Source organism: Tachysurus fulvidraco, chromosome 18, assembly GCF_022655615.1.
Source record: "Tachysurus fulvidraco isolate hzauxx_2018 chromosome 18, HZAU_PFXX_2.0, whole genome shotgun sequence".
Lineage (NCBI taxonomy): Eukaryota > Metazoa > Chordata > Actinopteri > Siluriformes > Bagridae > Tachysurus > Tachysurus fulvidraco.
Genome location: NC_062535.1, coordinates 17,113,776 through 17,139,235, shown reverse-complemented (window position 1 = coordinate 17,139,235; position 25,460 = coordinate 17,113,776). Strand labels below are relative to the sequence as shown.

The following is a 25,460-nucleotide window of genomic DNA, read 5'->3' as shown; positions in this document are numbered from 1 at the left end:
TTGTGCTTTAACTGCAGACTGTCAGCTTTAATTTGAGAGCATTTACATCCAAATCAGGTGAACGGTGTAGGAATTACAACAGTTTGCATATGTGCCTCCCACTTGTTAAGGGACCAAAAGTAATGGGAGAGAATAATAATAATAAATCAAACTTTCACTTTTTTAATACTTGGTTGCAAATCCTTTACAGTCAATTACAACCTGAAGTCTGGAACACATAGACATCACCAGACACTGGGTTTCATCCCTGGTGATGCTCAGCCAGGCCTCTACTGCAACTGTCTTCATTTCCTGCTTGTTCTTGGGGCATTTTCCCTTTAGTTTTGTCTTCAGCAAGTAATATGGATGCTCAATCGGATTCAGGTTAGGTGACTGACTTGACAGTGCAATTGGACAATGACCCAAAGCATACTGCAAAAGCAACCAAAGAGTTTTTTAAGGGAAAAAGTGAAATGTTATGCAATGACCAAGTCAATCACCTGACCTGAATCCAATTGATCATGCATTTCAAATCTTGTGGTAGTGTATAGAGCCCAAAATGTTAGAATTGTGTCGATGTCCCAATATTTATGGACCTGACTGTATAGTGCAGAGATACAGTGTTTATATAAATAACACATTATATTAGCTTATTTTTACCAGTTTTATCAATAGTGTGAATTAAATCTGAAAAGAGGGAACAGAGAGTTTTTAAATGACAGAAATAGACAGACACGGTGTGGGCTTAAAAAAGAGAAGAATAGTTTCACATTTACACATTCGGGATTTTAGTTCAGTACAAGTTCAAATATGCTGTCGGTGTGACGTCAGAAACGTTAGAGTACATCAGTAGTACTAAACAACAGAAAAGTGTAAAATATGTGACACGACATAAAATGATGCTGCATAGAATCTGTGAAATGGAAGACTGTGAAAACAATAACATGAGTTGTACAGCAAAATGCTTTCTCACCTTCTACAACATGGAATGAACATATAACAATATTTTAAATAATCAGAATTCATAGTAATTGATACTGGTATAGAAAATGCTAGTCAGACACAGTTAATTGTAAAAGAGCGGCTGAGAATTTGCTTTGCTGTAATACATTGTCTCTAATCATGTTATATCATGACATTGCAGTATATTAGCGACTGTTTTCTGTTACAGAAGTCTTGACTATTAGGAAAAGTTGTAGGTTTATTTCATGGTGTATGGATACAGTAGGATACTAATACTTCCAGCCGAGAGGCTCTCACCACCGTAACCTCCACCCAAACTGATTATATATAAACCATACTGAGAGTTTGTACATCATACATGACTTTATTGTGTAGAATGTACAAAATGTTAACAGCATACTTTTTTGCACAGTGTGTTGTTTTAGCAGATAAAATATTAAATGTAAATTGTTAAGACAGGAAAAAAAACTTCACATTCACATGTAACAAAAGTGTCCATCAAAAACACATGAAGTTACGTACAATATAATGTTCAGAAATGGAAAGCTATTAAGCTTCAACTATTTAAAGGTTGAAATCAATATTGACCCACAGCAACAAAACAGAACTATTCTAGCATCAGTTTGCTCTTGTTTTTCAACCCAGAATTTGTTTTCTGAGATCATGTAGTAACAGCATACTAGCATTACATCATTCATTCATTCATTCATTCATTCATTTTCTAACGCTTATCTGAGCATTACATCAATGAAGCTTTTAATAAACATTTTTAGACTTTAATTATTTACAGCTTTCTTCAGCCTGGTGTTATTTTCAGTGATGAACAAATGCACTCACTACATCATTGGCATAATGAGGAGAGATGGACCGGGAATGAGAAAGACTCGAGTGAACCGTCTGTGTGAGAGAAAGAGAAATGTATCATGAGTTCATCCTTCTTTATAATTCTTTCCAGATCTGAATGTCTGAGTGAAGTGTGTATCTGAAAACACTTACTGCAAGTGTGTAGTACACATCATTGGACCTGGTCTGAAGATCAAGACCTGTGTAAATGTCATCAGGAGGACTGGAGGAAACGTTCTGTGTAAAGATTATAAAGAATGTGTTTGGTGTTTTGAGGAATTCCTCCATATCCATCCATTCTATGATCATTACATAACAGCATTTAGAGCTATGTTTAGTGATGAAAAGAGTCTAGAGCCAAGCTAGTTCCTCATGTTCATTATGATTAGGGTCTAATTTTGTTTATCTCTATTTCTTGTGCTGTTTTACAAGTAAGTTTGAGTCTTTTATGTTTCTATGCTAAGTGGTTTCCAAAAACAAATGACTGTTGAAGTCACACTGTGTCATTCTGTCCAGTTATAAATAGGTTACAGTTAGTCCAAAATGCAGCTGCCAGAGTTCTCACTAGGACAAGAAAGTATGACCATATAACCTCAATTTTATCATCTCTACACTGGCTACCTGTTAAGTTTAGTATTGATTACAAACTGCTGTTACTTACATACAAGACTCTTAATGGTTTAGCTCCCATGTATCTAACTAGTCTTCTAACACGTTACAATCCTTCACGCTCTTTGAGATCACAAAACTCAGGACTTTTGGTAGTTCCCAGAATATCTGTCTACTAAAGGTGGTAGAGCGTTTTCTTATCTAGCTCCCAAACTTTGGAATAGTCTTCCTGATAGTGTTCGGGGCGCAGACACACTTTCCCAGTTTAAATGTAGATTAAAAACTCATCTCTTTCATAATACATGCCATAATATTGTGCTCTATTACATCAGACCAAATGCACATTATCATCTAGTACTTGTTAATATTATGAACAGCAGCTGCGTTAATCCCTCTCCACCGCTTCTTTCTTCCTACCCATCCTGAGGCATCCAGAAATTGTACAAAGATCTACCAGCTCCAGTTGGATTTATAAAATCTTTATAATAACCTTTTGTTCTATGTTTATGTTCTGTAAAGCTGCTTTGAGACAACGTCAATTGTAAAAAGTGCTATACAAATAAACTTGAATTGAATTGAACAGTTCCCTTACCTGACTAGACTCAACAATATAAGCTGAACCTCTTGTTCTCTTTCTCCTAAAAATGAACAATAATCAGAAGGATCACACTTAAGATATTTTACACAAGTGAATGAAAAAGACACATGCTTACCTCATGAATAAAACCACAACGATGACAAGTGAACATCCAAAAGTCACTCCAAGAACAACAAACAGAAGTACACGCTTGCCCTCTGTGTAGAGATCAATATTAGTCTGCTGTAACTCATTCACCTTTATAGATGCTAATAAGTTTTATTTATTATAAGCTGTGATACCATTTAATGTGAGACCCACTGCAGGTGCTCTCTGACTCCCATATTTATTCTCAGCCACACAGTAAAACCGTTCACTGCTGCTGGAGTTCAGTGTGAAGCTGTAACTCTGTCCAGATCCTACAGGTGAGCTTTCATTCACCTTGTACCAGGTGTAGCTCTGTACAGGTGGGTTAGCATCACTGCTGCAGGTCAGAGTCACTGAACTGCCCTCCACTATCTCACCAGAGGGACTGATGGACACTGAGACTCTCTTTGGAGGATCTAAAGATAGAATCATAAAATGCACAATCAGACTATGAAAGTCATCATCAGTCATGTTTCACTGCAGTTGTACATTAATTTACCTAAAAAGAAACAGCAGCAAAATTGTAGAAAATGTCATAACATTGCTGATGTTAGTGTAAGTGACATGACAGTATGAATACTAAAACAGTATGTATTCTAATATATAGGTGTGTATGAACTTTGCAGGTACGGTATGTGTGTTCTTGACTTTATATATACTAGGGTTTGTCAGTGCAAAAATGCTAGCTTGCAAGTATGCTAATAAACAGCTATGCTAATATCCAAATGTGTTTTTATTAGATTAGATTAGATTAGATTAGATTCAACTTTATTGTCATTACACATGTACAAGTACAAGGCAACGAAATGCAGTTTAGGTCTAACCAGAGTGCAATAGTAGCAAGTGCAGGATATACAGTTTGTACAAGATTTAAATAAGTTAAGTGGCAATATGGAGTAATTTACAGTTGTGTGTGTACTATGATCAATATACAGATTTACAGAAGGATATGTGCTGTAATAAAATATATGGCTATTACTTTAAACAGAAATTTACAGATATGTATGTTCTATGAATATAATATACAGATGAATATACTGTGTATGTGCTATGAACATAATATACAGATGTCTATTACTATAAACTAAAATCTACAGAGGGTATTGTGCGATAAACAAAATATATTAACACGATAAACCAAAATATATAGGAGGACTTATTTATGGTCATAATATAATATATTGCTGTTATTATGAACAGAAATTAGGTGTGTATATACAATGGTAAGGCAATGGTGAGCAGCAATGCAAAAAAGGAGAGCAAGTGTGTAAATGAGCATGATTTTATGTAACAGTCCATTAGTGCAATAACGAATTGTGGGGTGTGATTGATCAAATGTACAAGGGATCAGAAGTTTAGTTTAAGACAGTCCATTAGTGCAATAGCATAGTGTGAGGTGTGTGTGTGTGTGTGTGTGTGTGTGTGTGTGTGTGTGTGTGTGTGTGTGTGTGTGTGTGTGTGTGTGTGTGGCAGTAGAGTGAAGGACAGTAGGATCAGCGAGTGGCAGAGTCCAATAAAGAGACAGCTCTAGGAAAAAAGCTGTTCTTTAATCGGCTAGTCCTGGTCCGGAGGCACCTGAAACGCCTGCCAGAGGGCAGAAGTGAAAACAGTCTATGGGCAGGATGAGAGGAGTCCCTAAGAATGCTGCGAGCTCGACACAGACAGCATTTCTTGTGGATGTCCTCCATGGCTGGAAGTGGAGTTCCTGTGATGCACTGGGTGGTTTTCACCACCCGCTGCAATGCCCTGCGCTCTGCAACAGAGCAGCTCCCATACCACACTGTGACACAGCTGGTCAGGATGCTTTCTATTGCACAGCGGTAGAAGTTCGCCAGGATGTCCGAGGAAAGCTGATTTTTCTTTAGTGTCCTCAGGAAAAAGAGGCGCTGGTGAGCCTTCTTGACCAGACTGGAGGTGTTGGTAGTCCAGGACAGGTCCGCTGAGATGTGGGTTAGCTATGCTAACAGAAATGTCAAAATCGCAAAATCCTTGTTTTTGGTTGGGATCAATAATGAGGTATTCGAAAAATAAAAAGGGAAAAGGGAGCAGTAAAGTTATTTTATTTCTTTAAGTTTTGTGGGCGTTTCGTCTGTGACATCAGCTCTGCGCGCTCTTGCTTCAGTCTGAATGAGACCTGAGCAGAGCGAGGTTGGTGTTTTGAGCGCCCTGTTTATAATGTGGAAATAATAAAATGTTATTGTTAAATAATGCTTCCATGTTTGTTAAATATCAGAAGAGATATATATGTAAACGAGACCCCAAGATACTTAAACTCCTCCACTTGAGGCAGGAGCTCTCCACCAACCTGAAGGGAGCAAGCCACCCTTTTCCGACTGAGAACCAGGGAAGGATGGAGCGGGAGATCGACAGGCGGATTGGTGTATCTTCTGCAGTGATGCGGTCGATATACTGATCTGTTGTGGTGAAGCAAGAGCTGAGCCACAAGGCAAAGCTCTCTATTTACCGGTCAATCTACGTTCCTACCCTCACCTATGGTCATGAGCTTTGGGTCATGACCGAAAGGACGAGATCCCGGATACAGGCGGCCGAGATGAGTTTCCTCCGCAGGGTGGCTGGGCGCTCCCTTAGAGATAGGGTGAGGAGCTCGGTCACTCGGGAGGAGCTCAGAGAAGAGGGACTATGTCTCTTGGCTGGTCTGGGAACGCCTCGGTATTCCCCCGGAAGAGCTGGAGGAAGTGTCTGGGGAGAGGGAAGTCTGGGCATCCCTGCTTAGACTGCTGCCCCCGCGACCCGGCCCCGGATAAGCGGTAGAAGAAGAAGAAGAAGAAGAAGAAGAAGAAGAAGAAGAAGAAGAAGAAGAAGAAGAAGAAGAAGATATATATGTACAATAAAACGCTGTTTTTGTGTCCGAATGTGTTTTACCTGCAGCGGAAGTTGTTTGTAATTAAGGGAATGGAGTGTCACGTTGTCCGTTAGCATAGAAGTTGGCCTGTTAAGCGTGGTTGCTAATTTCGTGTTTGTGTCGGAATGTTCAGCAGGGGCAGGCGACGAGTGTGCAACCGTTATAACTGCATGTTTCTGATTTATGCAGGTATGGAACCATCTCTTTATTTTCTTGGTGCATAACCTTGTATTGGTTATATGTGTATGTATATAATTATATCTCTTAAGATGTTGATGACTTGACTTGACTTAATGTATTTCATATTGTTAATGAGTATTTTGTTATTTCTGATACATATGTAATAAGTAATTGAGTTCTCCTAGATCATTTACATATGGTATTTGTTATTGTTATCTTTTATATCTATATATTGTTATTGGGAAATATAATGTCTCTTGTATTATGCTCTTGCTTCAGTCTGAATGAGACCTGAGCAGAGCGAGCAGGGGCAGGCGATTTATTTATTTAAGATGCCGCAGCATATTATGTATCTGTATCTGTCCGCACCGCTGTCTCTATGTAACCGGGCAGGAATCAAGCGTGTCTCCCTTGGAGTTCTTAGTCGAAAAAAGAAGAGGCTACACAATAGCCAATCAGAAAATAGCACTATTGTATATGGGTAAGATTTAACGCAACAACCAATGAAAAAAAAAGAAACATATTCATTAGAAAGGGTATTTTCAATGGTGGGTTTCAACAAAACCTCAACACGAAACAGCTCGTCTCTGGACGGGACATTGTCTTCAATCATGACCCTAAAAATGTTTGGGCTTGTTTTAAATGGGAGCAACATTACAAATGATAAAGGGGTCCTAAAAGGCAACAAACACTTAAAATAAACACCACCTGTCATAATCTCTCTCTCTCTCGCTCCCTCTCTCACACACACACAAACACAAATTAATGGAAATTGAACAAATACTTTGTATTTGGTTAAAATGTGGTCGTGATCCTGGTGAAACATAGTTTTCTTCTTTTTTGGGGGTGGGTGTGGGGGGTGTTTAGCTGCTGTGGGGGGGGTCGCTGGGGGGTTGGAGATGTCACTCTTGCCTATCTTCAAAACTTGAGAGCCCTGTGTTAGTGTAATAAGTGAATGAATCAGTCTGTACTTACATTGTACATCAAGAGTGACAGCACGGGAGGGATAACTTTGTCCCTGTACAGAACATCTGTAGCTGCCTGCATCCCGCTGACTGACTGATGGCAGATGGAGCGGATTAGAGGAGGAAATAATAATTCCATCTTTGTACCAGGCCAATATTTTGGTCTCAGTCAGACTACAGAAGGTTTTACATGTGAGAGTAACTTCATCTCCCTCAACAACTCCACCAGGAATCACCTCCACCCAGAGATCTGTGCATGAGAGGAAAGAAGGAAAACATGCAGTGAAGACTATGGAGATTCTTGACTAATTATTAACTTAATTAATAAAATGTACATTTAGTTTAACATACATTATATATTATATGTATTCAATATGTATATTGTATATAGAGAAATATATATATGTATATACATAGATTAATTCCAGTTTAAATGTGCTTTAGACACACAGAGGCACGTGTGTGTGTGTGTGTGTGTGTGTGTGTGTGTGTGTGTGTGTGTGTGTGTGTGTGTGTGTGTGTGTGTGTGTGTGTGTGTGTGTGTGTGTGTGTGTGTGTGTGTGTGTGTGTGTGTGTGTGAAATTAACCAGGAAATCATTAAAATAAACTCAGTAGCACTATCCTTTGAGCCTAGGGCTGTCCTGCTAATCACTCATATTAATGATATCAGGATGATACCTGGCCACAAAACCATTAAATACTCAGGCTGTGTTCTTTATTCTGTAGATAATTTCACCTGGATGCTGTAGATTTGTGCTACTACTGTAATCGTAAATACAATATAATATAATTATTGTTCTGTTTATTGTTAAATAAATGTTCATACATTTCATGAACAGTATTGATATATAAACTGTGTCTAAAGCACATTTAAACTGGAATCTTTTATTATTCTGTTTATTATTTTCTATTTGTTCTTTGTAATTATTTATCATATTTAATGATCAAACATTAACCCTCTGGGGTCTGACCATTTTGGGACACTGGCAGAGGTTCTGACATGCTCTTACATTTGGTCTTTTTTCAGTTATTTCAAAACATATTAATGGCTAATATCACATAACATTGTATTCAGCACAAACTGGGCTACAATATTATGTAAGTAAAATGTATGTACATGTTGTATTTTTAAGTAAATGATGTTTATGCATGTTTCGTAAAAAAAAGAAAAGATGCTGAAATAAGGCCAAGAAACACATACTAAGCATTTGTTCACACACAATAAAGTTCTCTACTCTTGTAGAGTTGATAATTTGCTACAAAAAGATGTTTTTATCTCCCTTGTGTCATCATTATTATTATCAAGTTTTTCTCAAATGACTTTATTCTTTTATTAGTGATTTAACTCTAAATCTACGTATAGATTTCTGTAAATCTGTAAATATTATATATGTCTGTTGTGTGAAGTTCACTATACAAAACCAAATAAATTGAACTGAAATGTAAATAAGACAGTTAGCTCATGTTCATGACTCTATAATTAGCTTCAATAGTTGAGTGACACCATTTTATGGAAGCGAGTTAATTATTGTTCTGTTTATTGTTCCATAAATATTCATACAGTTCATGAACAGTATTGATATATAAATTGTGTCTAAAAACACATTTAAACTTTTAATCATTTTTAATTCTTTTTATTATTTTCTATTTTTTTTTTTTTGTAATTATTTATCAATTGCAAACATTTGCAACATATTTATTAATCAAACATTAAACATGTTTTAGGTCTTGTAAACACTGCACACTAGTGACATCTGATGGTCAACAAACCGTTAAACATATTTGTTCACATTTAATTACGAGAAGGCTGGAAAACAGTGACTTAGAAAGTATTTAATATTTACAGATTGATGACACATTGGTGAATTTTATACATTAGCTAGAAATAAAGCTGTTGTAATAACTTTATAAATATTTCTTTGAAAAAAAAAGTAACTTATTAAATGGAAAATGATGGTGTAAATTTTGTCAGTGTAAAATATTTTATAATGAATAAAGTGTGTTATGATTTCAGCTGATGTGGCTTACCTGTGACGGTAAGTTCAACTCCATCTGTACCTTGATACTTTTCTACTGGGTTTGTTATAAATCTGAAGTAGTATTTGCCTTGGTCCTGTTCTGTCACATCACTCAGTCTGAGTCGGCAGTCATTCAGGTTGTTCCCGAGGTAATGAAACCTGTCTCTGTACTTTGGGTCTAAAGACAGATCAGGAGGCTCTTTATCTGTAAGCAACTGTCTGGTCCAGAAAGGTCTCTGAACTGTGTAACCAGTTGGATATGTGGATGTGCAGCCCATGATCACTGTCGATCCCTTTAGAGCACAGATGTAGCTCGGTGTATAAGTCACATTCCACTTCGACTGGGACACGACTCCTGCAACACAGAATACAGAAATGTGTTGATGATGCATGTCTCAGACCTCTCAGGGTCATGCAGTTCAGAGAGAGAGAGAGAGAAAGAGCTGAAAAAAAAGGAACTTAACACAGAACTGCTGATGCTGAAAGTCATTACTGGCACTAAGTACAAAGTTGCATTTAAAAAAGGACAAATAACTCACTTGAAACCATAAGCAGAAAGACCAGAGGAAGAGGAGGAGTCAATCTGAGTGACATCATCGGTGCAGCCTGTAGATGAAGAAAACACTGTTTTAATGTCATAAAAAGGCAAATAATCTGATCTTTATTATGTGATATGAATTGGATATACACACATCTCCTATTGCTCTGAGACAATGTTTTCTAATAGAAATGACTGTAGTGTCACTTTACACTTGACCTATAAAGAATGCACAGTTTAATTTCAGTTCCTGCACAAAAATAATACTTTAGTTAGGAAAATCAAACTGCATAAGTTGTTTAAAAAACTTTCTAACCTCATTAAAAGATGATTATCTCCTGCATCCAGGAAAAATAACAGCGACAGCTCTGAGGGTTTAAACTATTAATTTGTCCAAGTCAAAATATGTTGCTGGTTAATGTATCTTCCTCTTCCTTTGCTGAATGAGTCCTTCCTCCTTCTTGTTATGAAACACCCCAAAACGCTAAAATTCTATTTTATATCTGCAACACAGAATACAGAAATGTGTTGATGATGGATGACTGAGTCTCAGACATCTCAGGGTCATGTAGTTCAGAGAGAGAGAAAGAGCTACAATAAAGAGGAACTAAACCCAGAACTGCTGATGCTGAAAAGCATTACTGGCACTAAGTAAAGTGTTAAATGAAAAAAGAAGGAAAAACAAACAAACAAATAAACAAACAAACAAACAAAAAAAAAACCAGAGATGGTAACAGGTGCCAGAGAACACTGAGATGGGCACAGGCTCCCCGTGACCCGAGTTCGGATAAGCGGTAGGAAATGAATGAATGAATGAAAATCTTTTTACAGTTTTTATAAAGTAGTAAAACATGCCATTCCACTTTGTAGCATCGCAAGCTGCGGTTCTCTACACTGTTAGAGAGACATGTGACAAGTGATGCATGATATTTATTTAATGTTCTTAGCCTTAAACATTTTCACAATCACCTACTAACTATAATTTGTGACATTTCTTTTTAACTAATGCCATATACAAGAACAAATATTCATTTAAATGTAAGAACAGGTGCCAGTGAACACTACAATAAAATAAAACAGGAAAAGGGTGACAGGTATGTAACCATATCATATGTGTACTTACAATCTTACTCTACTCATCTTTTGTACGTTTGTTAAAGCTTTCATTTAAAGTGGAAAAATGTGAATTTGCAACTTTCCTTAGTCTTTATCTGTTTACCTTACCTACCTTACTACCTTACCTTTGTCTTTATCTGTTTACCTTACCTACCTTACTACCTTACCTTTGTCTTTATCTGTTTCTTTTAATATTTTCATTCTGATTGAAGTGAAAATTCACTACTCTGTATTTTATTTTGTTACTTATGTAAAAATAGCTCTTACGTTTGGTTTTCTTCCACTACAGATGAAGTAATTTCCTGTGTAATTTAGGAGGAAAGAGGAAGGCAGGAGTTACTCTGAAATGTAATGCTTTTTTATGAATCAACACAGAAATCTTCTCAAACTAAACTTGGTTTATTGAGTATATAGTAAATATAATCATTGAAACCTAAGAGGAGAGTGTCAAAGTGAATAAACAGGAACATGAGATAATTTACAGTAGTGGAATTAACCTCACAACACCAACATTGATGTATAAATAAATAAATAAATAAATAAATAAATAAATAAATAAATAAATAAATAAGATTTAGCACTTTATCTTCACTGTCAGGTCCTTAAAGACTTCAAACTACATTTCCCAGAATCCATTGCAGCCAACTAGCACTAATATATAGTGCAAAGATACAGTGTTTATATAAATAACACATTATATTAGCTTATTTTTCCAAGTTTTATCAATAATGTGAATTAAATCTGAAAAGAGGGAACAGAGAGTTTTTAAATGACAGAAATAGACAGACACGGTGTGGGCTTAAAAAAGAGAAGAATAGTTTCACATTTACACAATCGGGGATTTTAGTTCAGTACAAGTTAAAATATGCTGTCGGTGTGACGTCAGAAACGTTAGAGTACATCAGTAGTACTAAACAACAGAAAAGTGTAAAATATGTGACACGACATAAAATGATGCTGCATAGAATCTGTGAAATGGAAGACTGAAAACAATAACTTGAGTTGTACAACAAAATGCTTTCTCACCTTCTACAACATGGAATGAACATATAACAATATTTTAAATAATCAGAATTCATAGTAATTGATACTGGTATAGAAAATGCTAGTCAGACAGTTAATTGTAAAAGAGCGGCTGAGAATTTGCTTTGCTGTAATACATTGTCTCTAATCATGTTATATCATGACATTGCAGTATATTAGCGACTGTTTTCTGTTACAGAAGCCTTGATTTTTAACTATTTGGAAAAGTTGTAGGTTTATTTCACGGTGTATGGATACAGTAGGATACTAATACTTCCAGCCGAGAGGCTCTCACCACCGTAACCTCCACCCAAACTGATTATATATAAACCATACTGAGAGTTTGTACATCATACATGACTTTATTGTGTAGAATGTACAAAATGTTAACAGCACACTTTTTTGCACAGTGTGTTGTTTTAGCAGATAAAATATTAAATGTAAATTGTTAAGACAGGACAAAAACTTCACATTCACATGTAACAAAAGTATCCATCAAAAACACATGACAATGACACATAACAATATAATGTTCAGAAATGGAAATCTATTAAGCTTCAACTATTAAAAGATTGTTCAGAAATGGAAATCAATATTGACCCACAGCTACAAAACAGAACTATTCTAGCATCAGTTTGCTCTTTTTTTCAACCCAGAATTTGTTTTCTGAGATCATGTAGTAACAGCATACTAGCATTACATCATTCATTCATTCATTCATTCATTCATTTTCTAACGCTTATCTGAGCATTACATCAATGAAGCTTTTAATAAACATTTTTAGACTTTAATTATTTACAGCTTTCTTCAGCCTGGTGTTATTTTCAGTGATGAACAAATGCACTCACTACATCATTGTCATAATCAGGAGAGATGGACCGGGAATGAGGAAGACTCGAGTGGACCGTCTGTGTGAGAGAACGAGAAATGTATCATGAGTTCATCCTTCTTTATAATTCTTTCCAGATCTGAATGTATGAGTGAAGTGTGTATCTGAAAACACTTACTGCAAGTGTGTAGTACACATCATTGGACCTGGTCTGAAGGTCAAGACCTGTGTACGTGTCATCAGGAGGACTGGAGGAAACGTTCTGTGTGAAGATTATAATGTGTTTAGTGTTTGGCAGTACTGAAAGTCACACTGTGTCATTCTGTCCGGTTACAGTTCACTTACCTGACTAGACTTGACACTATCAGCTGAACCTCCTGTTCTCTTTTCTCTTTTGCTAAGAATGAACAATAATCAGATGGTTCAAACTTCAGATATTTTACACAAGTGAAGGAAAAAGACACATGCTTACCATATACATAAACATCCACATCCAACAAAGACTACAGGAAATATATACAGAAGTACACTCCTGCTCCCTGTGTGCATATAAATATGAGTCAGTTGTAAATCATTTACCTTTATCTGTGCTACTATGGGTTATTCTTTATAATAACTCTAATACCGTTAAACATCAGACCCACTGCAGGTGCTCTCTGACTCCCGTATTTATTCTCAGCCACACAGTAAAACCATCCACTGCTGCTGGAGGTCAGTGTGAAGCTGTAACTCTGTCCAGATCCTACAGGTGAGCTTTCATTCACTTTAAACCAGGTGTAGCGATGTGCAGGTGGGTTAGCATCACTGCTGCAGGTCAGAGTCACTGAACTGCCCTCCACTATCTCACCAGAGGGACTGATGGACACTGAGACTCTCTTTGGAGGATCTAAATATAGAACCATAAAATACACATTGGAAAAGATTTTTAACAATCAGACTATGAAAGTCATCATCAGTCTCAGTTTCACTGCAATAACACATACATTTACCTTAACATAAACCAGTTAAATTACAGAAAATGTCATAAAATTGCAAACAGTAACTTGAATATAATATGTTCTTTTGCTGATATTAGTGTAAGTGACATGACAGTATGAATACTAAAACAGTATGTATTCTAATATATAGGTGTGTATGAATTTTGCAGGTACGAGTGTTCTTGTCTTTATATATACTAGGGTTTGTCAGTGCAAAAATGCTAGCTTGCAAGTATGCTAATAAACAGCTATGCTAATTTTCAAATATTCTAGTGCTTTAGTATGCAGCTATGCTAACAATGTATGCATATGTTCTTATATTGCAGTGTGCAACCCCAATCAGAAAGGATCCAGTGAAACGTCATATTAACTGATGACTTGTTGTGTAAAGCACATGTCATGTCATAACACATGTCATGTCATAACACATGTACTTGCTTTGCTGTTTGCTCCTGTTTCATTACTGATGGGATTCATGTTATATGGGGATTCAGCATGAACTTTTAGTGTTGCTAGTTTTATAAGTGAATGAATCAGTCTGAACTTACATTGTACATCAAGAGTGACAGCAGGGGAGCGATAACTTTGTCCCTGTACAGAACATCTGTAGCTGCCTGCATCCCACTGACTGACTGATGGCAGATGGAGCGGGTTAGAGGAGGAGAAATAACTTCCATCTTTGTACCAGGTCAATATTGGGGTCTCAGTCAGACTGCAGGAGGTTTTACATGTGAGAGTAACTTTATCTCCCTCAACAACTCTAACAGGAATCATCTCCACCCAGAGACCTGTGCATGAGATGAAAGAAGGAAAACATGCAGTGTTATGCTATTTAACTGTGTATTACACTTCGAGCCTAAAGCTACTATTAAGGATGAATTAATAAATTAATAATAAATTACATTCACAGCATTTAGAAGACACCCTTATCCAGAGCAACGTGCATTTTTTTTATTTCATTTTATACAACTGAGGGTTAAGGGCCTTGTTCAGGGGCCCAGCAACACCTTTGGTAGACCAACACCTTAACCGCTAGGCCACCACATCTCCACTTGGAATAACGTACTTGCAAATTTTTGCTGCATATTTAACAGTTTATTACTTTTTAGTCTTCTTTGTGATATTAATGTGCAACAGTACTTTCAAATGCACTAGGAGATATGTAATTTGTACTAATAAACATCAAGATCACGTCCATGTCTACAACTTCCATGATCCTTTTCCAGACATCTCATCTATTATCTCTAGTTAAAATCCTCTCCTCATTTATAATGACACACACCTGTCTACAGTCAGGTATAAAGTTTGAAGCAACCATTTATACTTCTACAATATCTGTTTATAGGAAAATATATAAATTAACAGAACATTTTTATTATTTAAGCTGATGTGGCTTACCTGTGACAGAAAGTTCAACTCCATCTTTACCTTGATGCATTTTTCCACAGGTTGTTGTATTAAATCTGAAGTAGTATTTGCCTTGGTCCTGTTCTGTCACATCACTCAGTCTGAGTCGGCAGTCATTCAGGTTGTCCCCGAGGTAATGAACCCTGTCTCGGTACTTTGGGTCTAAAGACAGATCAGGAGGCTCTTTATCTGTAACCAACTGTCTGGTCCAGGAAGTTTTCTGAACTGTGTAATCAGTTGGATATGTGTATGTGCAGCCCATGATCACTGTCGATCCCTTTAGAGCACAGATGTAGCTCGGTGTATAAGTCACACTCCGCCTCGACTGGGACACGACTCCTACAACACAGAATCGAGAAATGTATTGATGATGCATGTACGAGTCACAGACAGTGAGAAAGCCTCATAAACTCTCCACTAAAAATAAATCTGAGCTCATTCATTACTAAAAGCACACAGGGGGAAGCCCTGCAGGTCATGAAGTTCAGAGAGAGAGAGACTGAATAAACGTTAATACATTAAGCACAATGTTAGAAATTCTGTATATATTTATGAAAAATAAATTGGTACATTTGCAATGATTTACCTGAAACCATGAGCAGTAACAGCGGAGGAAGTGGAGGAGTCAATCTGAGTGACATCATCAGTATTGCCTAATAGTCATCACCACAGACAGAAAAAGACTATTCAGTTTTAAAGTCATGAAAAGTATATTATCTGCTTTGTGTTAAAAAAAAATAAATGAACGAAATGAACATGAAGTGCTGTGTTTACAGTGACAGATACATTTACTGTTCATTACAAATTGATTCCTGAAATGTCAACAAATTATATTATTTCTACAGAATAATTTGAATAAATTGAGTCAAAAAAAAAAATCGCCATTTTATTTGATCTACATTTAATTAAAGTCTTGAATTTTTGCTGTATATTTTAAATATGAAACTTTTTGTACTGCTGTCTTGGCCAGGATTCCCTTGAAAAATAGATTCTGAATCTCAATGGGATTTTTTTCCTGGTTAAATAAAGGTTATATATAAAAAAAAAATAAAAATTAAAAATCATTTTACTGCTCCCATCATTTAAAGTACTGTGTAGTGAATCAACTGAATCAAAGCTCACAAATCCTCATTGACTTAAACAGATCCTTTAATCAAATCAGTAAAATGTGATGAAATACCTCTAGCACTTGTTGCCAGAAAAAAGGAAATAATAATGAAACATAAGAAAAAATGACACACAAGAAACAAATTCATTTCATTTATATAAACGTTTTTTTGTAATAGAAAAGAGTAAAAAGTCAACTTTCACGAGTTAATAAAAAAATGCACTGATTAGATTCAGTTCATAAAATTTATACTTCAATTCTAAAAAACAAAGTAAATTATTTGGTAAAAAACTTTCTGACCTCGTTTAGAGATGATTAAATTCTGCATCCAGGAATAAAAACAAAACAAAGCCAAAAACCAGCAGCAGCTCTGAGGGTTTAATCTGTTAAACTGTCCAAGTAAGAATCTGTTGCAGGTTAATATTTCTTCCGCTTTCTTTGAGGAATTAGTCCTTCCTTCCTATACATGTTAGGAAACACCCCAAACACCGCAATGGTGACAAATCCACAAATTTCTTCTTAACTTAATGTTCCGCATCAATTCAGAATATTTTTGTATGTGAAGAGTGGAAATATTATGTATGTGAAAAAGGATGGAAAAATTGTGGGCATAAAAGAGAGAAGTAGAACCCCTTTCTGCCCCATAGCAAATTTATAACTCATTATGAATAAACCACACTGAGAGTTTGTGCATGATAGTTGAATTTATTGTGTAAAATATACAAAACATTTCAAGGAGTTTTTTCTTGTGATCACAAAATTACTTTTTTTTTAAGTTGTTTTCCAAGATCATGTAGCAATAGCATTCTAGTGTGTCTAGCATTCTCACTGGCTGTGTTTATTTTCTTCAGCCTGGTGCTATTTTCAGTGATGAACAAATGCATTCACTGAATCATTGTTGTAATCATGAAAGATGGACCGGGAATCAGGAAGACTCGAATGAACCGTCTGTGTGAGAGAAAGAGAAATGAATCATGAGTTCATCCTTCTTTATGAATCTTTCCAGATCTGAATGTCTGAGTGAAGTGTGTATCTGAAAACACTTACTGCAAGTGTGTAGTACATGCCGTTGGACCTGGTCCGAAGATCAAGACCTGTGTACGTGTCATCAGGAGGACTGGAGGAAACGTTCTGTGTGAAGATTATAAAGAATGTGTTTGGTGTTTCGAGCAATTCCTTCATATCCATCCATTCTATGATTCATTACATAACAGCATTTACTACTATGTTTAGTGATGAAAAGGGTCTAGAGCCAAACTGGTTCCTCATGTTCATTATGATCTGGGTCTAGTGTTGATTATCCTCCCTGACTGCAGAAGACTTTGCTTCTTTCTACCAGTAGAAGATTTAGGAAATCTGCAGGACCTTCACTTCAGTCCCGACTGCACTTACATCTCAGAGTATGGATTCCCCTACAGCTTCGTTGTCACATTTCTCAACTGTGGCAGCAGAAGAGATTTTACAACTCCTCCAGTCCTGCAATCCTACCACCTGCCCATTGGATCCACTCCCTTCCACTATGCTCCAGACCATCTCACAAGACCTTTCACCCTTCATTTCCACTATTGTCAATAGATCCATAGCATCTGGTCAGGTACCAACTACTTTCAAGAGAGCAAGGGTTATTCCCATCCTAAAGAAACCTGCTCTGGATCCATCAGACATCAGTAACTACAGACCGGTATTGCTTCTCTCATTTCTTTCAAAAATACTTGAACGCATTGTCTATAATCAACTGTCTGTCTATCTCTCACAGAACAACCTCCAAGATCCCAAACAGTCTGGCTTTAAAGCAGCTCACTCTACAGAGACAGCCCTTTTGGATGTCTCTGAGAAGCTACATGCTGCTAGATCAGCCAAACTGTCATCCGTCCTTATCCTCCTTGACCTTTCAGCAGTGTTTGATACGGTCAACCACAAGACTCTCTCATCCACCCTAAAGAGTCTTGGGATTTGTGGATCAGCTTGGGAATGGTTTGCCTCCTACCTGGAAGGACGCTCATATAAGATAACATGGAGGGGAGTGACATCTGCTCCACGCAGACTCTCCACTGGTGTCCCACAGGGCTCAGTACTTGGTCCTCTTCTTTTCTCCCTGTATACCCACTCTCTTGGTGAAGTTATTTCATCACATGGGTTCTCTTACCACTGCTATGCTGATGATACACAACTTATCTTCTCTTTCCCACCCTCAGATGCCACAGCTTCTGTCCGGATTTCAGCATGTCTGACAGAAATTTCATCATGGATGACTGCTCATCAGTTAAAGCTCAAGCGAAACTGAACTGCTCTTCATCCCAGGTGATTCATCCCCAGGTCATGATCTTGCTATATCGTTGCACAACGATCTGATCTCCCCTTCAGCCACAGCTCGCAACCTTGGGGTAACCATTGACAATCAACTGTCCTTTTCCTCTCATGTTGCTAATGTGACTCGCTCATGTCAATTTCTTCTCTACAACATTAGAAGGATCCGGCCATTTTTGTCCACACAGACTGCTCAGGTACTTGTTCAGTCTCTTGTCATTTCTAGACTGGATTACTGCAATGCACTCCTGGCAGGTCTACCTATGAACGCAATCAGTCCTCTGCAAATGATCCAAAATGCAGCTGCCCGGCTTGTTTTCAACCTGCCAAAGTTCTCGCATACCACCCCGCTGCTGCAATCCCTCCATTGGCTTCCGGTAGCTGCACGCATCCGATTCAAAACACTGATGCTGGCCTACAAAGCCAAAAATGGACCAGCTCCCTCTTACCATCATTCCTTGCACTGCACCCCGCAACCTCCGATCTACCAGCACTGCTCGACTGGTTCCACCATCTCTCAAGGTAAGTGGCAAGTATACTACAAGAATCTTCTCTGTTCTGGCACCAAGGTGGTGGAATGAACTTCCCCTAGAGGTCCGGACAGCCGAGTCACTGGCTATTTTCAAGCGGCGATTGAAGACCTACTTATTCAGGAAACACTTCAACTAGCACTTCTTTCCTTATCTTTTGCATTAAAAAAAAACAAAAAAAAAAAACCTTTGACACTTTTTAATTGTAACTTTGAACAAATGTTTTAAACTCATGGTATCTTAAGTATGTAACCCAGTGAACCAGCATTAATGTATTCAATGTTAGAGATTTAAGCACTTATGTACGTCGCTTTGGATAAGGGAGTCTGTCACATGTAAATGTAAATGTAAAATGTAAATGATTATCTCTATTTGTTGGGCTGTTTTGCAGGTAAGTTTGAGTCTTTTATGTTTCTATGCCAAATGGTTACCAAAAACAAAGTACTATTGAAATAATAAGTCACACTGTGTCATACTGTCCAGTTACAGTTCACTTACCTGACTAGACTCAACATTATCAGCTGAACCTCTTGTTCTCTTTCTCCTAAAAATGAACAATAATCAGAAGGATCACACTTAAGATATTTTACACAAGCGAATGAAAAAGACACATGCTTACCTCATGAATAAAACCACAACGATGACAAGTGAACATCCAAAAGTCACTCCAAGAACAACAAACAGAAGTACACGCTTGCCCTCTGTGTAGAGATCAATATTAGTCTGCTGTAACTCATTCACCTTTATAGATGCTAATATGTTTTACTTATTATAAGCTGTGATACCATTTAATGTGAGACCCACTTCAGGTGCTCTCTGACTCCCGTATTTATTCTGAGCCACACAGTAAAACCATCCACTGCTGCTGGAGGTCAGTGTGAAGCTGTAACTCTGACCAGATCCTACAGGTGATCTTTCATTCACTTTATACCAGGTGTAGCGATGTACAGGTGGGTTAGCATCACTGCTGCAGGTCAGAGTCACTGAACTGCCCTCCACTATCTCACCAGAGGGACTGATGGACACTGAGACTCTCTTTGGAGGATCTAAAACAGACAAGACAGTAAGGATACAAAGGAAAAACCTACCATGTTAAACCACAAGATATTTAGGGTTTAAAGTGATATACGTACGAATGTCTGAAGGTGTCACGAACACAAGCACTTACACAAAACATTAAGAGAAACATCATCCGAATATTGTTCCCCGTATCGATTTACACCCTTACACGTGTACTCTCCACTGTCCTCAGCTCTGATCCTGCTCATGGTGAAGGTGTTTCCTGTACTTATATAGTATTTTCCCTTATACCAGGTGTAGCTCTGTACAGGTGGGTCACAGCTGCAGGTCAGAGTCACTGAACTGCCCTCCACTATCTCACCAGAGGGACTGATGGACACTGAGACTCTCTTTGGACGATCTAAATATAGAACCATAAAATACACATTGAAAGAGTTTTTTTTAACAATCAGACTATGAAAGTCATCATCAGTCTCACTGCAGTTATACATTAATTTACCTAAAAGGAAACAGCAGTGAAATTATAGAAATAATGTCATAAAATCACAAACAGTAACTTCCAAATAATATGTTATTTTACTGATGTTATTGTTAGTTACATGCTAGGGTTTGTCTATGCAATGATGTTAGCTTGGAAGTACGCTAATACACAGCTTTGCTAATATTCAAATATTCTAGTGCTTTAGTATGCAGCTATGCTAACAGACATGCATATGGTTTTTATATTGTAGTGTGCAAACCTGAAAGCATCCAGTGAAAGTTCATATTAACTGATGTCTTGTTGTGTAACGGACAATAGTTTAGAGTCATGACATAACACATGTACTTGCTTTGCTGTTTTGCTCCTGTTTCATTACTGATGGGATTCATGTTATATGGGGATTCAGCATGAACTTTTAGTGTTGCTAGTTTTATAATTGAATGAATCAGTCTGAACTTACATTGTACATCAAGAGTGACAGCAGGGGAGCGATAACTTTGTCCCTGTACAGAACATCTGTAGCTGCCTGCATCCCACTGACTGACTGATGGCAGATGGAGTGGGTTAGAGGAGGAGAAATAACTTCCATCTTTGTACCATATGAATATTGTAGTGTATGGCAAACTGTAGGTTTCACATGTGAGAGTAACTTCATCTCCCTCAAAAACTCTAACAGGAATCATCTCCACCCAGAGATCTGTGAACGAGAGGAAAGAAGGAAAACATGCAGTGAAGCCTGTGTACTGTAGGTGTCCTGTTAATCACTCATATCAATGAGAGCAGTATTATAGCTGTGAAACACAAAACAACGTTTTTTACTTGAGCACAAAACCAATAAATGCTCACGTTGTTTTTTTTATTCTGGGGATAATTTCACCTGGATGCTATAGATTTGTAGCTAAGAGGAGCTACTGTAATCATAAACACTGTTGTGTTGCTCATGCCAAATCTTTTATTTAAAATCTGCTCATGCTGAACATCCTCTAAACACACTCAGCACTGTTTGTCTTTAATCCTCTTTAAACCTGTATGGAGTAATGATTTATAATCTCAATATTAGTGACAGACTGGGACAATAATTTAGGCCAGGAATTTGACTCCATCTCTTGGCAACCTTCCATCAACAGAAAAATAAATAATAAGAATGATAGAAAGAAACTCAGGGTATCTGGGGGAGTAAGACACATAAAGATCTGCAAATTAAAAAGGGAAATTGTCATAAAAGTAAGTAAGTAAGTAAGTAAGTAAGTAAGTAAGTAAGTAAGTAAATAAATAAATAAATAAATAAATAAATAAATAAAGCATGATTTGCAGTTTTTCACAAAAACATAGAATTGTACAAAATGATAAATTTCACATTTCAGCCTTGTGGTCACATTTTCAGCGCTGTGGTTTGCAAAAAAAACAGGAGAACTTCCTAAAAATCCAAATTCATTATCTGCCTGATGCTTTCAGAACAGCAGCATAGGGCTTTCCACAGTAACTGACTTTGAACCTTGCAGCAAATTTTTATCTATTTAATTATTTTTTACATGATTGTCGGATATTGCTAAAAATGCAGTGCGTTGCTGACATTGGGCCATGTGGTGGCATTTTCTGATGCATAGATTTTAAGATTTCTGTCATTCATTTATCAGCCTATCACATGTCAAAGCTAACTGCACAGCAGGTAGGCCAGAACCACCAGCCAGAATGCCCCGGTGCTCCAGATGGCCAGTCCGACCCTGCTCACTATCCAGTGTTACCCAGATGAACATGTGTTCCATTTTTACCTTCCTCATGTCATCATTGTTTTTCTGTGTCAGTGACAGATGACGTTATTCGTTTATTAGGGATTTAACTTTAAATCTGCGTACAGATTTCTGTAAAGCTGCTTTGTGATAATAAACAAACAAACAAACAAACAAATAAATAAATAAAAGCTCATTGATGTTTAACGGTTTAGTCTACATATTGCATTAAAGACCCGAAACATTATTGGAAATATGCAGATAATATTAAAATGGATTTTAAACCAAATAATTACTTTGATCCATTACACCTAGAGCACTTCAACTGCAATTTTTCTTTTCTATTTATTCTTTCTAATTGTTTGTAAATCAATTAAACCATAAACATTTTTGGGTCATGGATAAATGGATCCTGTGCTATTACACAAAAATATTAAGTCAACCCTCCATGATTCTCATACCCTAACCTCATGAGTCAAACTTCTCTTTTCAGTCACCTGATTACTAATGATTACACTTGTCTAAGCCTCACTATCAAGACTAGTCTGTTGGTGATTTTTTTTAACCTTTCCTTTATTATATCTTTTAAAAAAAAAGTTAATTGGTCAAAGCTTGCAAACACTGAGCACACTAGTGACATCTGGTGGTCAACAAGCCGTTAAACATATTTGCTCACAGGAAAACAGTGATTTGTCAAATATTTAACATTTATAAATTTAGCTCAGATGACAAGTTTTTTAACTAAAGCTGTTGCTAACCCTCAAAAATATATACATTTTTATAAATGTTTTCTTTGAATAAAATCGTGGTAATATAAATCAAACAATAAATCAATCAGAGGTGGGAAGTAACGGAAAAATACTTCGTTACTGTACTTAAGTACATTTTTCTGGTATCAGTACTTTACTCCATTATTTATTTTTCGGACAACTTTTTACTTTTACTCATTACATTTTTACACAAATATCTGTACTTTTTACTTCTTACATTTTCAAAACGGACTCGTTACTTTTAGTATTATTCCTTCTCATTGAGCGCTGTTTCCAGCCTATCATCCTATCATTGTGCGGCTTTTTCCCCATGTGACTGGTGTACTGTATTATTTACTGGCTATCAGACATAGACTAAGGATAGCGGAGCTAACAATGAGCAGCGCCTACAAAAGGAATGGCTAATGTTAATTCAGAGGGAGTCACCGATGTTAAAGTAACTAACAACGAGGACATTCCTGAACACACATGGCCATATATGAGGGAGATGTTTGTAATAATCGGCATCAAAAAGGATTCCTGGCGAATGCGTTGTGAATTGTGTCACCCAGGGGGGGTTCTAGCCCTTTTTTAGGGTGGCTTCAGCCCCCTGTCTGTGATCTCAGCCACCCTAAAACTATAAGGATCATTTTTACTTTCATAAATAAACAATAAAAATGACGTTAAAATGCAGGACATGTCGTCGATGGGAAAGAAAATTATTTATCAGTTTGATCCAAGAGCGATTTTATTTACTTTGCTTTTACACGCGTGTGTTGTAGTGTTTCAAAAGTGCGTCTTTAGCTGTCTGCTTTATTAGAACGGAAAAGCACAGGTACGCGCAGCGTGCACGCGCAGTCAGAGCTGGAGGCGTTTATCTATAACGTTAATCGGCGGAAAGACGCAAAGACGGCAACCAAAAGCAGTGACATGTCACTATTCTTATTACCAGAGTTGTCATATAATATATAATATAGAACTCTTCTTGTTTTAAATTATCACTGAGGGCTAAAACCCCCTAAAGATGAAACCCTAGAACTGCCCCTGGTGTCAACCCAAAAAACACTAAGTGCTTAATTTAATGAACATTAATTTTGTCATTTGTAAAACATCACAATAATTTTGAGTTGTTTTCAAGGACAGAGCTGGAATCTCCCTACAGTTTGGGATATGGCCTTGGTGATACACTTAGTATGCATTATATTTCCAAAAGTATTGGGTCACCTGACCTTTCCTGCTATATGTGGTTGTTTTCTGATCTCATCCCTACTGAACACTTTTGGGATGAATGTGAACGCTGACTCCACCCTACCTCACCTACATCAGTGCCTGCCTTTCATAACAATCTTGTGGCTGATGAACACAAATATCCATCAGCACACTCCAATATTATATATACATACACACACACACACACACACACACACACACACACACACACACACACACACACACACACATATATATATATATATATATATATATATATATATATATATATATATATATATATATATATATATATATATATATAGACTTTTTACTTAAGTACATGTCAGAGCCCATACTTCTTTATTTTAACTTGAGTAAAAGAGTGTAGTCACCACTTCAACTTTTACTGGAGTCTTTTAAAAAAATTGTATCTGTACTTCTACTTGAGTAAAGGATGTGTGTACTTTTGCCACCTCTGCAATCAATCAATCAATCAATCAATCAATCAATCAATCAATCAATCAATCAATCAATCAATCAGTTATTTTTTTTATATAGCATCTTACAGGATCCTAAGCTGAACCAAAGTGCTTCACAGCATTATAATAATAATAATAATAATAATAATAATAATAATAATAATAATAATAATAATAATAATAATAACAAAGAATAACAGTTACAATAAAATGGCAATAAAAAAAACAAAACCAAGACAAACCAAGTGTGATATTGCTTCAGCTGATGTGGCTTACCTGTGACAGAAAGTTCAATACAATTTTTACCTTGATACTTACTGATATGAGACCGGAGCACCTGGGAGACGACTCCTGCAACACAGAATACAGAAATGTGTTGATGATGCATGTATGAATCTCAGACAGTGAGAAAGCCTCATAAACTCTCCACTAAAAATAAATCTGCACTCATTCATTACTAAAAACACACAGGGAGAAGCTCCACAGGTCATGAAATTCAGAGAGAGAGAGAGAGAGAGAGAGAGAGAGAGAGAGAGAGAGAGAGAGAGAGAGAGAGAGAGAGACTGAATAAACTTTAGTAACATTAAGCACAATGTTAGACATTCTGTATGTAATTATGAAAAATAAGTTGGTACATTTGCAAATGATTCACCTGAAACCATGAGCAGTAACAGCAGAGGAAGTGGAGGAGTCAATCTGAGTGACATCATCAGTATTGCCTAATAATCATCACCACAGACAGAAAAAGACTGTTCAGTTTTAATGTCCTAAAAAGTATATGATCTGCTTTGTGTTCATAAAAATCCATGA

General features: G+C 36.9%; 3 protein-coding genes across 4 annotated transcripts in view; all 3 read right to left on the bottom strand.

Annotated features, from left to right (window-relative positions):
- Positions 1-10,249, bottom strand: part of LOC113636358 (B-cell receptor CD22-like) — a 36,310-nt gene extending 26,061 nt beyond the window's left edge. The window contains exon 1 of one of the 2 annotated variants that reach the window (XM_047803540.1): positions 9,999-10,249. The gene's annotated coding sequence lies outside the window, so the exon portion shown is untranslated. The remainder of the gene's footprint in view (positions 1-9,998) is intronic. The other variant, XM_047803537.1, reaches the window with a different exon arrangement.
- On the bottom strand, positions 1,300-16,569 carry LOC113636403 (B-cell receptor CD22-like). Its single transcript, XM_047803065.1, has 17 exons — positions 16,443-16,569; positions 15,621-15,687; positions 15,026-15,373; positions 14,176-14,415; positions 13,276-13,536; positions 13,123-13,189; positions 12,996-13,047; positions 12,829-12,912; positions 12,670-12,729; positions 9,684-9,750; positions 9,155-9,499; positions 7,137-7,376; positions 3,274-3,534; positions 3,108-3,189; positions 2,987-3,032; positions 1,939-2,022; positions 1,300-1,839 (listed from the first exon to the last, which is right to left on the bottom strand). Exons 2-17 carry the CDS (start codon positions 15,676-15,678, stop codon positions 1,756-1,758), a joined length of 2,379 nt encoding a protein of 792 aa, XP_047659021.1. The 5' UTR covers positions 15,679-15,687; positions 16,443-16,569; the 3' UTR covers positions 1,300-1,755.
- Positions 16,570-16,935: 366 nt separating this feature from the next.
- Positions 16,936-20,281, bottom strand: LOC113636384 (B-cell receptor CD22-like). The gene is made up of 6 exons (XM_047803622.1): positions 20,148-20,281; positions 19,765-20,025; positions 19,599-19,680; positions 19,478-19,523; positions 17,190-17,273; positions 16,936-17,090 (listed from the first exon to the last, which is right to left on the bottom strand). The coding sequence occupies exons 1-6, from the start codon at positions 20,245-20,247 to the stop codon at positions 17,007-17,009; spliced, it is 657 nt and encodes a 218-aa protein (XP_047659578.1). The 5' UTR covers positions 20,248-20,281; the 3' UTR covers positions 16,936-17,006.
- Between the last annotated feature and the right edge of the window lie 5,179 nt (positions 20,282-25,460).

Coding starts and splice junctions, on each gene's coding strand:
- LOC113636403 (XM_047803065.1), bottom strand. CDS start 15,678: ATGATGTCACTCAGATTGACTCCTCCACTTCCTCCGCTGTTACTGCTC. Junction 3,535..7,136: donor TGTCACTCTTGATGTACAAT/GTAAGTACAGAC, acceptor TTCTATCTTTAG/ATCCTCCAAAGAGAGTCTCA. Junction 1,840..1,938: donor ATGTGTACTACACACTTGCA/GTAAGTGTTTTC, acceptor TCTCTCACACAG/ACGGTTCACTCGAGTCTTTC.
- LOC113636384 (XM_047803622.1), bottom strand. CDS start 20,247: ATGAGCAGGATCAGAGCTGAGGACAGTGGAGAGTACACGTGTAAGGGT. Junction 19,681..19,764: donor AGTGGGTCTCACATTAAATG/GTATCACAGCTT, acceptor ATCTCTACACAG/AGGGCAAGCGTGTACTTCTG. Junction 17,274..19,477: donor ATAATGTTGAGTCTAGTCAG/GTAAGTGAACTG, acceptor ATCTTCACACAG/AACGTTTCCTCCAGTCCTCC.